Source organism: Gasterosteus aculeatus, chromosome X (genome assembly GCF_964276395.1).
Source record: "Gasterosteus aculeatus chromosome X, fGasAcu3.hap1.1, whole genome shotgun sequence".
NCBI lineage: Eukaryota > Metazoa > Chordata > Actinopteri > Perciformes > Gasterosteidae > Gasterosteus > Gasterosteus aculeatus.
In genome coordinates, this window is record NC_135698.1 from 13714938 (window position 1) to 13727934 (window position 12997).

The 12997-nt window shown below is 44.9% G+C and overlaps 1 protein-coding gene across 4 annotated transcripts in view; it reads right to left on the reverse strand.

Moving 5' to 3' along the window:
* Nucleotides 1-12997, reverse strand: part of scaper (S-phase cyclin A-associated protein in the ER) — a 54434-nt gene that overhangs the window by 28061 nt on the left and 13376 nt on the right. For 2 of the 4 annotated variants that reach the window (XM_040162545.2, XM_040162546.2), the window contains exons 6-20: nt 12779-12895; nt 12132-12259; nt 11661-11947; nt 10787-11137; nt 9445-9612; nt 9285-9351; nt 9067-9184; nt 8728-8839; nt 8238-8378; nt 7918-8073; nt 7679-7821; nt 7461-7542; nt 7222-7374; nt 6168-6275; nt 2715-2851 (exon numbers count right to left, since the gene is read on the reverse strand). In XM_040162545.2, coding sequence (XP_040018479.2) covers nt 2715-2851; nt 6168-6275; nt 7222-7374; nt 7461-7542; nt 7679-7821; nt 7918-8073; nt 8238-8378; nt 8728-8839; nt 9067-9184; nt 9285-9351; nt 9445-9612; nt 10787-11137; nt 11661-11947; nt 12132-12259; nt 12779-12895 — 2268 coding nt within the window. The remainder of the gene's footprint in view (nt 1-2714; nt 2852-6167; nt 6276-7221; nt 7375-7460; nt 7543-7678; nt 7822-7917; nt 8074-8237; nt 8379-8727; nt 8840-9066; nt 9185-9284; nt 9352-9444; nt 9613-10786; nt 11138-11660; nt 11948-12131; nt 12260-12778; nt 12896-12997) is intronic. The other 2 variants (XM_040162547.2, XM_078082821.1) reach the window with 1 other exon arrangement.

Below are 12997 nucleotides of genomic sequence, written 5' to 3' on the forward strand. Positions count from 1 at the left end.
AAGTAACTATTGATCAGAGTCAGATTGAGCGCCTTCCGGGTACCCGTCTCCACACAGATAGGATCGAAAACTTCCCGGAAGACGACAGGTGGATTATACGTGTACGATGAAGTATTTAGAGATAGTAAGTTTGTTGTTCCGTGGTTTTGTATCTATAGAGGTATCTCTCTAAACAAGACTACAAAAAGTACCACAAAAAAGCAAGACCAGACATATAAAAGGTAATAAAAAGAGAAAAATAAAACGGCTCACTATTACTGCATCACAAATCAATCTCCATAAAGCAGGTTGTGACAGTGGATATTAATATGTAATCTTTTTTTCTACGTCCGGTGAGTAGCATGTAGTCGTAATGAGTAACACAGAGTTGTTTTGTAATGGGAAAATGATATGTGACCCTTTTAAATGCTTCATTTGTATATCCAGTTTATTAGTTGCAAGTGCTTAGGTCACAAAGGCCCTGACATAAGAACTGATGTCTCCCACTTGGATTAGATGTTTCCAGCGTCATAGCTGTAGAGATTGAACAAAGTGTTTGTTAGGTCTATGACCACCTTTGTTTTTGAATGTTGGGAGAGCAGGGACACGGTCAAAGAACTGACGTGTCTTATAATTATGGATTATTATGGATAAGATGTTCCCAGTACCCTGGCTGTAGATACTCAACAAGATGGTTAACGGTTTCTGTTGACGCCACCGATATCTAAATTTAGGTATAAGAACTGCCTCGATGTGTTGGGAAGAAAAGGAGGTTCTTGACAGTCTACTGACCACGTAGCTGTTGTGACCCTTTTTCCCTTGCAAGGAAATAAACGGAGAAAAGACATACTTGACTCAGAGCCTTTGTTTCTTACTTAACGATTGTCTGTGCAAAATCTTCTACCACAGTTTTCAGAAGGGTGTGAACTATATATCCGCCCCGGTGTATTATTCATTATATTAAAATATCAATATCAGACAGGTTTATACATAAAAAGGTTAAACAGCGAGCAATTCATTGCTGTCAAAAGCAGCCCGCAGCAATAAATATAAAAAAATTGAATGCACTATTATATAAATCAATTCAAGCAGTTTAGAACACAACAGATCTCAAACCAATTTTGCCTTTTTAGAGACAAAGACATTATTCAAACTGCGACGCACAGACGCAGAAAGGACACCGGTATTGGTTCACTGGCAATAAATAAATGAAGAGCCTACAACAACCAACGGTTATACTAATACTTCAATAACTCAATGCGCTTGAACTCCATTTAGCTTCCATGTGCATTGTTCAGAACGTAAATTAATTTACGATTTAATCTAGGGTTCCAGACGGGAATTAGGACCATGCTTACCACCTCATACTGTTTACCGCTGTGCCTACAGGAGGTTCCTTGTATGCACGCACGCACACGCTACCAGCGGCCGGTTACAGACACACAGCTCGTACCAGAGCGTAAGCGGAGACTTTGGTTTCCAAGTTCAAAACCCCTCCTGACACTAACTGACAGACCTCTTACGAGAAAAGTCAATAGCATGGTTTTTTTCCTTCCCAAAGCTCTGCGTATTATTGAAAAGGTTAGCCAAACCGCAAAAAAAAAAAAAAAAAAAAAAAAGAGAAAGAAACTCGAGTTAAAACGTGTGTTTGCCACTATGTGACAGAGCGGCACCACGCGGCGTTCCAATGAGACGCCTCATTTCCACCCAGCGGTGAAGCGGCTCACCTTTATGTTTACTGGGGCTCTGTGTTATTTATGACCTCTGAAGGCCTGCAGCCTGTGAGTGCTAGTCTCAGCAGGGTGACGGTGAACAGAGACGGATCATGTTGTCCCTCCCTCAGTAGCGCGGAGCCTCACAAAGGCCAAAGCAGCAGCGCTGAGAGTGTTTCACTGTGGCAGCTTCAGTGTTTCAGCCTGGAGGTTCCCCTCCTTCCTCCCCTTCCACTTTCTCCTGAATAGCCTAATAATAATTAATGATCTATTCCTTCACTCACACTTACGTTTGACTGCAATGGAAAGGGTCGTGAACGCTAGATGGACGGCACATTAGAAGTGGGACACAGCTGCTTAACAATCCCTCTCATTGTGTTTCTCAAGTGGTTTCTCGGCCACCGGCGAAGATTGACAAAGGCCATATTTTACTTTATGCCTCTGCTTTTGGTTTTTAGGATACAACATATCGTCTTTAGATGGGTCGTCTTAAATATTAATGTTTTTCTGTTTGTGGTGGACTACCTCGAATAATCTGATTTATAAACATTTTACAGTAAGTATTGTCATGATAGTCAAACTGACCAGGCTCGGGTCCCGGTTCTGACACACAGCAGCTACGCCTATTTGTTGATTACTATGGATTTTCTTTGATACTTCATTTAAAAATCAATAGCGCCGAAGAAGAAAAACAGGCATGGCTCATACATACTTTAACATACTTCCTGTACGGAGGTAGGCTTCAGATTTGGCCATGCCAGGGCAGCAATTTGGCGGAAAGCTCTTTACAGGTGAAAGCCGGGGGCCCCTACGGATCGATGCGCAGTTCTGCTCCCCAATCGCAGAGAGTGGTCATAAATTAAGCTCATCAGTGTTACCTCGCAGACAGCCAGGATGCTCATAACATCTGCTTTCCATCTCCTTGTCACTCATAAAATAAAAGTCCGGGCAAACTTGTATCCTCTGTGCCACTGAGGATGCAGAGGAAGAAACAGGAAGAGAGAAAGAAAACGGACACATTACCTCGCGTTCATTCTGGCGCGGAGCTTCTTGGCTTTCTTCCGGGCCTTTTGTCTCTCTTCTCCGTCCTTTACGTTCTCAGAAGACACAGAGCTGTCCGTCACTATATCCACAATGTACTTCTTCAAGGAAAGGTGCTCCTGTAGTAGACACATTCAATACATCAGACAATTGTTATGGCTTTTACTGAAATAACCATTTCTGCGTGGAAAGGAAAAAAAAGGAAATAATTGCACTTTTAAGTGCATGTAAAAACAGTATATTTACAAAACATGAAATGCAATATGATGCATCGTTAAAGGGGGCAACAAACAAGGTCGGCTACAACATTATAATGCAGATTGTACATTAAAGCAAAGGATTTCAATACTTCCAACACTACAGACACAATTACTTTAAAGCAAACAGGAAGAACTTATTCTCTAAAATGACGATGAAAACAGCAACTAAAATTCCTGTTGAATGCCTTTCGGTTGAGGTTATACGCCTCAGATGTGCCCCTGAATACATTGGGTGACATTTAGATCCATACGGCTCAATAACACCATTGTATCCTGTAATTACCAGCAATGCTCTGCAGTGTTTACTCACCCATGGATATGCTAGAAGGCTGGAGGTGTTGCCTTTGGGATGATTTGGATATTTCCGCCAGGAGACGAGGGAATGTAACCCAATTTAAACAATACGATGCATGTGCAAGAAAGCAATTAACCAATTACGCTGTCATGCAGCCCCCACAGAGGGGGGCCTGCGTGGGACGCAAAACCCATAGGCCTAAAACCCCGTTTTCCAACAGTTATTGTTATTTTACAGACAAATATTCTTGGATTGTTTAATTTCTTGAAGGGGGCGGGCTACCAATTGTGTTGTCACACATTTCCATGCACAAATCAAATTATGATGACATTTGCGACGATGTTTGTTTATGATCCCGTTTTTTTTTTCAATCAAATCGGATTATAACACACCAACACACTCCCAATGCTGCGAATTGGCCAATCATTGAGTTTTTGGGTGTTCTGTTTTATTGTTGTGCTCTTGGTAATGCATATTCAACATGAAGGATGTGTGTGTGTGTATTTGTATGCGCACACCTCTGCCCTCTACTCCATGACGCCACAGGTCAGTCATGACTCATGACGGTGCCTGTCCCTCTCACAGGAGCCAGCTATTCAGTAATCTGTCTGAGAGGCTATCCAGTGCACACGCCATTCACTTAATGGACTTTCTCAGTGACACATCCAAAGCAAAAACACACCGGTAACGTAAAAGGCAACTAGTAATAATGCTGACATGGAGACCGTGATACTGACAATGAGAGCAAATAAAGATATGGTAATAACATCCGTTTCCTCTTGCTGGGAGCTGAGACAGAACGGTAGAGGTTTTGTATTCTAAGTGTTTGAGACCAGTAGACTTCATGACACACAGGTGGGTTACCACTGAACCATTGTACCGAAGCCACTAAGAGGCTGGCCTCTGGGTATTGCCCCCCCCCCGCATAATGCCACCGATGCCTCCAGTGGGAGGAACACGATATCGCTCTACACATCTCACCTCATCCCCGGCAGGAAAAAGGAACAATACAGATCTAAAAAAGGCTCCCACACAAACACAGATAACATACAGATAGTACGTTCATCCACGGCCTCCTTTGTCACATACAAACGCCTGAGAGGTAGGCTTTCTTTTTGGCGTGAAACAAATTGCTAAATCTTACGTTGGCAACTAGATAAGATGGGCAGTATTGAGTTACCATGCCTAAAGTGGTTTACATGACGTTTTTGTATTGAACTGCATACTAAGTGACATTTAAGCAAGGGGGGGGAAGTCACTCCAAGACAAAAACATTAAAAAAACGATTCATCGGCTCGCTCTTTCAACAGCAGCTTCACCGTTAGAACTGGACAAATGTCTCAAAGCAGCGTGGGAGGGAGAGGCTCGCTTCAGCTGGCCGTCTGGATATTTCATCAGGGTTCTCAATTTTGGGGCCATGAGCGCAGCTTTGGCTACGAGAACGTTAGCGGCACCGCTCAGTGCCTTTGGGAGGTCGGCCCTGATACCTTCTGGTGATCGGCTGTGTTTACAGAGCAACACAGACGGGCAAGACGGAAGAACGGTTTTCTTTTCCTGAGAGAGGGCTCTCGGTTTTCTTTTTATCTGCCGTGTCTAAAAGGTGATCAATAAATAAAGTCCTCGTGTCAGTAGTCACGCGTCTTGAATATTACCTTCACCATATTAAACCAGGAGAGATGGTGGACAAAAAGAGTAATTGCAATATTCAAGCTCGCTCCCCATCCATCGATCCTACCCGGCTGATCATTTTTGTGTTTTCAATTTAATACGCAAGTCAGAATATGAGGGAAGGACCAAATATGAAGGCACAGGGCATCTGTCGCCCGCTTCTGTTGAAAAACTATGGTGTGACCTCTGCACAGTAGAACCAACCATCTTCATTTTAATTAAAAATCTTTCATTGCAGGAAGAGTTATGGAGCCGCGGTCTGGAAAATAGTTGGCACTGGTACGAATAAAATGGTGGCCACCAAAATGAGGTTTGATATAAATAACAAGGAGCCACATAAGTCTATATAAACAAAGTATCCAGGCGCAGAGCTATTGGACAGCTTAATGTACTTTCACATAGAAAAAGAAAAGGCAGTTCTAGACATCTAGATGTCATCTGTTGGAGATTCTACACTGAAAAATAATCCAATGATAACTAGCAGGAGCAGAATAGGACACGGCCGACTCGCTTAAACGTTGACTGATTACTATTTACGAAAAGACAATATGGAAAGTGGAAAAAGAGTAAAGCCAACATTATGGTTATTGCTAAAACTGTATCATACGGAAAGACGGATTATGAATGTATATGAATTAGTGCAGTTTATAGTGCTTCTCCATGTTGCCTTGTTTATCACACTGTCAAACAGAAAAAATGACCCGCAATTTGGAAAGGAAATGATTTAGAGGAAAGGAAGGAGGGGCTATCAATTATTCCTTGCTGAAAAAAAAAAAGCTTTGAATGAAGGAGCTGCTGGGGCCAAAGGTGCTGCGTATAGTACCAACAGTTGTCAGCCTCACAATGAGCACCGCTGAAAAGCCAATCTCATATTGCAGCCTGAGAGGTTACCTTGCATTAACGAGCTGCCTTCCCATGAAGAAGCGCTCCATGGAGAGAAAAAAAAAAAACAGCCTGGAGACAAGGGTGTGATGTCACCCCTCCACTGATGCACTGAACCCTAACTGTGTGCATTTCAAGGCCCATTTGTATGCGCACAAAGCCAGAAACGGAGCCGCGGCGGTATACAAGGGGATGCATAAACAATAATAAAGGCCACGCCATAAAAGGCAACCACGGTGTCTCTTTGTCTTTTTAACGTGGCGCATACAGCGGTAATCTTCGACAGGATGAGTGGATGTTTGTTCCCGGCAGGGTGTGGGTGATACGCACCACTTCCTCGTCAGAGAGCTCCCGTCCTTGGATGCTGCTACTGTCTCGCACGGCCTGCTGGTGCCTCTTGCCCTTGGTGTGGCTGAACAGGTGCACCTCTGAGGTGATCTACAAACACAAACACACTGGTCAGAGGTCACTGCTGCGGACACAATGGAGACCGAGGCAGGAAAGGGTCAACAGAGTCCCATGGGATTCTGGTGAAACAATATACCCCATTGCCTTTTTTCCCCCTTCTCAATGGGACATAACCTGTGTCTCTCCCGAACCTCAATTTAAAGCAAAGACGTAGGCAGGGAAATGGGATGATATGTGAAACTTGGATATATGTTTTTAGAGTACTAATTGAGTAAAAGAGTAACGCTGGGTAAACCACTCAAAATAACAACTGGATTCAAAATAATATAATAATTTTCTTACTCATTCACGTATTGCCAAAGATCGCAACCAGTGCTGTTCTCCCATCTCGGGAAACCAGCCCATTTTAAATGGTTTGGGTTTAATGTCATTAAAGTGCTTGCTGCTGACCCACCCATGACCTCTGGTGTCAGATGCTGGCCAAGGTCATCCAACATTTTAACAAGATTCCCCGTTTGTCTTCCAACTCTCCTCTTTATCTGATGCTGGAAGACTCAAGGTGTCCCACCCTTGTTGTCAGGGAAGCCCGTCTGTCAGAGATAAATATGTCTGCTTGTGGGTTTGTTGCCCGGCACTCGAAAAAGAATAACCATGCCCAATAATAAATCTTTGTTTAATAGTCCGGGTTTTAAATCAATGCAGTTAAATCCTCATTTAAATGTGCCCTCTTCCAAAGACCCTCAGAATCACCTTCCTCCGCATTTGTGTGTTCAGTCCGCCAAACAAAATTGTTTGGAGTTTGGCCAGAGCTGTTGTGCTGCAGCATCCGTGTCTTTTTCATTTCTCCACACTCGTGGTGCATTTGAAAGTTATCAGGACGTTGTATTGTATTTAGGTCATGGGGGGGTTGTGCTGTGGATAAACATGGAGCTTAGTGACAGCGACATGGGCTCTGACAGGATGAACCTGTACATACCACAACGCAGCACAGGGAACACTGTTTCTTGCGCTCATAGGGCGTCAGTTTGGGGGCGTAGTCTGTGTTAGCATGTCGACCGCTGCTCAGCTCAGCGGCCTTCTCCTTCCTCTGCTCGATTTGCTCCATATGCCTGCGGCTGCTCTCGTCATGCTGAGGAAGGAACCAGAGCCAAAGAATCATATGGGAAACAGGGGGGTTCATTGGTGCCCAATGGAAATGTCATGATTGAAACGCACCTTCAGCTGTATTTTTTTCTGCAGCTCCTCCATGGCCTCCTGTTGTGCAGCGCTAAGAGCAGCCAGACGCTCTTCTCGATCCCTACAGATCGAGGAAATAGAAAACAGAGATGCAACAACTGTACAAAGAAATACAAGTGTCACAGTTATCAAAAGTGGTTGTTGTAATCAAATCATCCACCCTGCGTACACTATTGAATGGATTTGGGAATACACACCTGGCCCTTTCCCGTGCTGCATCTTCTCGAGCTTTCTCCTTTTCCTGCTTCTGCTGTTCAATACGAGCCTCCTGCTCCTTCCTCCGCACAAGCAGCTCCTCCACCCGGGCCTGCCGCTCAGCTTCAAGGACCCGTTTCCGCTCCTACACAGGGAACAGGCGATTTTGGGAAAGATGACCCCAAATGATACTTACAAGTGGAATTATTCCATTCAAATCGAGCGTTGGTTTGAATAACACCTGCACAGCCTCATCTCTGGCTTGCTTCTCCTCTTGTCTCCTCTGCCTCTCATCCTGCAGCTCGTTGAGACGTTGCTCGTACTCATTCAACTTGGCCAGGGCATCGTGCCTCTTGTTTTGGGCTTCCAGAGTGTTGATAAATGCAATTTCATTGACCTGTACAGACATTTACTTATCATTGAAGATATGAACACACAAATCATGTCAAGTAAACATAAAGTTTTATGGATTGAGTATTTAACATGAAAAATGTTGACTCTGCCTTCATTATGTATGCATTTAATTTAAAACATTAAATGTATAACTTCAACGGTCTCTACCTTGGCCTCTTCTTCTTGGGCCTTCTTCACAATCGCCTGGAGCTGAATCTCTCGCTTTAACTCTGCGTGCAACAGCTTTTCGTCCATCATCCGCCGACCCTGCTCCAACAACTCCTCCTTCCATTTCCTCACCTCCTTCTCCTGCAGAATCACAGACAAAGGATTCTCCATTTTTCAGTTTCTACCCTCACCAGTGTGTGACGAAGGGGAGTTATGATTTTACGTGGTGAGCTCTGATTTATTCTAGGTCTCAATCATCTTGCCACGGCTTGGCGAACGAAAACAAATGTCATGAAAGGCTGTTGCTTTTGGCCCGGCGGGCTCTCTCATGGCCGTCTGCGGCCAGCTGGCCTGGATGCGACTTTAGGGGGTTGTAATATTTAGTGATTCTATCAGGCGTGCTGACAAAACCTCTCCTTACGAGCCAGGCTGGGCTTGCACGGGGATTATTCAGGGTGCTTTCCGTCAAATCTGCACGTCTTGCGCTCACCCTCTCCAAGAGCTTCTGCAGTTTGAGCGTCTTTTCCTCCCGGAGTTTGTCCCTCAGCTGCTGCGCCTTCAGCTGTTTCTCCTCATGTTTCTTCTTTGACTCGGCGATGGTTCTGTCAAAAACATGGAAACAAATCATTCATCTCAACCTCCTTATCGACAAAGGCAGACATAGACTCTGGTAGGCACTAGGGCCTGTTTAGACGATCTGGGTGGTAACTCATAAAGAAAGTCATATGCAGTGAGTGGGCCTTTGACTCAGCCTGCTGGGTTAAATCCACGTCAAATAAATAGATATAAATTAAGGTCAGATGTGCTCAAGCAAGAAAATGATTTGCACCTTTTGCGGGACGGTGAGGACAATTTCTCGTGCATGTGAATTCCATGTCCGGGAGGCCGAGCCGGTTCTTCCTCCACTATGTCCCCCCATGAGTTGCTCTGACGCCATGGCTCCCGAGCTACAAGACGGACGGGGAAGCAAAGTGAACCGATCAGTGTAATGTTCGCCATGACAAAGAATAAGAGCCTGGTTTTCCCTTCAGGTGTTGACGTCCATACCGTCATAATCTGCCAGCATGTCGCTCCAGTCGATATTGACACCACCAACTCCATTGCCGATGCTAGCCTGTGGTAAACAATCGTGCCGTTTATAAAAACTTAAACAGCTGTTGAACTAGAGCGGTGCCAAACACGCATCAATGAGCCCAATCGATCTTACAGAGAAGTCACTTTCGTTGTCGGTCTCCAGTTCGCTGTTCTCGGCCTGAATCTCTCTGGTCAGCTGCTCTTCCTCGGCGATGGCGCTGGCTATGGCCTCCTCGTTGGCCTTCTCCAGCCGGTCCGCAAGCTCCTCCTTTTTGGCCAGCACCTCAGCCATGGACTGTGGCTGAACACATGGCACAGGCACAACCTCACACGTCATACATGTTGAGTATTGCTTATCTAGATAGAATTGCTTACATTATATCAAAAGGCAGTTTCAATACTTTTGCTTCTCTCTATAGATTGGCATTTTACAGGGACAAAATATTTGAAATCCTTTTGACTATAATTTTGAATATCACAACTAAAACCGAGCAGATGCTTTCATTTTTTCTCGTCAACTAACCCTAACCCATTTTTTAAATATCTTAAAACATCATTGAAAAATATTCAACGTTTAGCCCCTGTAATGCTACATTTTAGCCTCTGTGCAGTTGGTTTGATTTAAACCTTGATTGACAATCCAAAGACTGAGGGTAACACCATATCAACCCAATCACAGTTTGTACCACACAATCATCACAAGTGAGGAAGCATTCAAGAGTCATGCAGGGCACATTTACTGTGAGGATGATGAGACGAAGAAGGGAGGCGAGTGATGGTTTTGCACTAGAAAACACTAGGAAAAAGTATTTGGGGAGTTTTTAATGAAATGCCAATAATCAGCGGACGACTAACAGATTCCTTCAGAGGAGCAACTAGTGTAACTCAATTATAGAGCCCGCTCAACAGTATGTGTCTGTTACATGAGATATGCTTGGGATCAACAGTTTAAATCTTAAATTTGAGGCAAATTAATGAGATTTCTTTTCTTTTTTTGACAATTAGTTGAAATCTGACAGTATCCCACTTAAAGGTGTGGTCATCCTTTGTTAGTCATACAGAGCTCTGTGTTTACACGCTTCACGATGATTGATAATACTGACCTAATGTAAGCGGACCATTTTTGCCTGAGATCTGACGCTTGGTTGAACTGCAAAATCAGTGGGGGTTCCACAGCTTTTTTTTGCTCAGAATTTGGTAGTGGCCAACTGTTTTAGTTATTTAAACAATTTGAGAGATGAATTATTAGATACGGTTTTAGGCCACACCACAGGAGCACATGCTCACGTACAAAAGTCTACTCACAGCTATTCTTCACAGTGCGAGGCGCTATAACAACACCGCACAGAGCTCTGCAGTCTTTCCTGCACATTTGGACTGGAGATTTCTTAAGATTGACTTTGTTTTGGCGTTGAAGTACCCTGGGGTGATCCCTGCCCCCTCCTCCCTCCCCTCCTCCATCTCTCAGCACTCACAGTGGAAAGCTCTGTGGGGTCCGACACACTCTCCAGTTTCTCGGCTGTCACAGCAGTCCCAGCCTGTCGTGGAGCAGATGTGGCCGTGCCCTGCAACGCACCGCCCTCAGCCGCACTGTCCCCAAAGACCAACAGTGCAGCGAGCACGTCCGTCTGGGGAAGGCCTGGGGACGTTGAGGGGACCACTGCAGGGACCGGGACTGATAAGGTAATGTCTGTTGTTGGGGCTGTGGCTGAGGACGGGGCAGGCTCTGGGGCTGGGGCAGGGGGAGGAGCTGGCATGGGGGGAGGCACGTCTTCACAGGGTGGGTCGACAGACTGCCCCGAGTCCTGTACACTCTCGGCTGGCGGCTGCACCGACAGTCACACACACACACAAACACACGCAAACTCAATTAAAGACATGCATGTTTCAAGCAATTCATGTTGAGGAATAAAAAAAATACATAAAAAAAAAAAAACGAAATCAAACCAATCAATACACAAAGCTGAAAACACAAATCATGCGGGAAAGCCGGTACTGACATGCCCTAAATATCCAATTATGATCAAACTTATAATAATGAATGTAGAGATGTAAATGATCAACTGATGGCTGTAACACACTCTTACCATGTGTGTCTTCAGCCATCAACAAAGTATTGATTTTGTAATAGTGAAAATGTGCTTTCTGTCTCTGAAATGCCAGTGTACAATCAATCGCCTTCAAGTTGATATGCCTGTCTGGACAGTCGGTCTATGAATAACCAAGGAGCCCAAAACAAAAACAAATGTGGCTGATAAAACGGGGTAGGGTTACTCTACGTCTTGTGAATAATTGATATCAAGGGACTGCTTTTGGAGAAAAACATCCCACGGTACTGAACCTCAGTACCTCCATCATGTTCCCGTTCACCGGACATCCAACTTCCACCAGGGGGTTCGGCTCCAAAGGGACTTGCTGCTCATCGTCCTTCTGGGTCGTGTCCTTGTTGGACGGACACACAGCGTCGATTGGTCGCTCCTCCTTTGGCGGCGGGTGTGACTGTTTACACTTGACGCTGTCCTGCTTCGGGGGGTCTTTAACCGGGACGGAAATGACCTTGGCAACTATGGCGGCAGAGCGGGGCTTGGCGGTACGTCCTCGCTGGACCGTCTCCCAGCCCTCAGCATCCTTTTTACCTGGAAAACACGAGAGGTAAGAAGATGCGTTACTGAGCTCCCCATGTCAGGGGACATGGGGAGACATTTTTCCCAAATGTCCTCTCGGAGATGAATAAAGTATCCATGTATCTATCTATCCATCTATCTATCTATATATATTCTATTAAAGTGCGTATTGGTCAGTGCAGGGGTGAATTCTTACCTAGTTTTTCTACAGGGGCGCTGATTTGTTGACTGGCGGTGGGGACGGACTGAGTGGACTTCACTCGGTCCGCCCAGCTGAGGTCTGTGTGGGACAGCCGTGCTACAGCCAGTGTAGGTGGGGGACCACTGAGGAAGACATAAGACACACATCATGCAGGAGAACGAACAACAGTGAACCTAAAAAACCAAGCCTTCACTTTCGGCAGGTTTGATTTTCAATCATATTATATGTCTATCGAACACCGCAGCACCAGCACTCTGTGAGGAGCATGGGACTGTATTGGACAACAGGCCTGCGTTATGATCAATATCCATTTCCTGCAGCATCAGATTACAGTGCAGTGCACATATTGAACCGATGCCTCAGCAGTCTTTAACTGACACTTTCATCTACACCCTCCACTGATTCTATGGCCGGAGAGTGAGACACTGAAAATTGCATTAAACAAATGCTTCACCACCGGGAATCAATCGCTATATTGTAAGATAACGTAGTCTGTGTCTTCTAACCTCGTTAGAAACCAGCATCATTTAAAATATTTGATTGCTCAATAACAGGATGCATTGCGATACAGCTTGAATCAAATAAAACAATGATCTTTAAGCGGATAAAATGTCTGATGGGGTTTCAGTGGGAGACCTTACCCGAAGTTGAGGACGCGACGTGCACCTGGAGACGGAACCATTCGGTCTGCTGACTGGCTCGGCATCACGTGACGTCCTGGAGACATCTTACGCACCTCCCAGGCCAAAGAAGTCGGCCTGAAGTCAGAGTGGCCAACATTACATAAATAACACTCATTGTAATTCGTAGTTGCCAAAAAACGCACAGACTTGGCTCACACTTAAATCAGTTAAATAGCT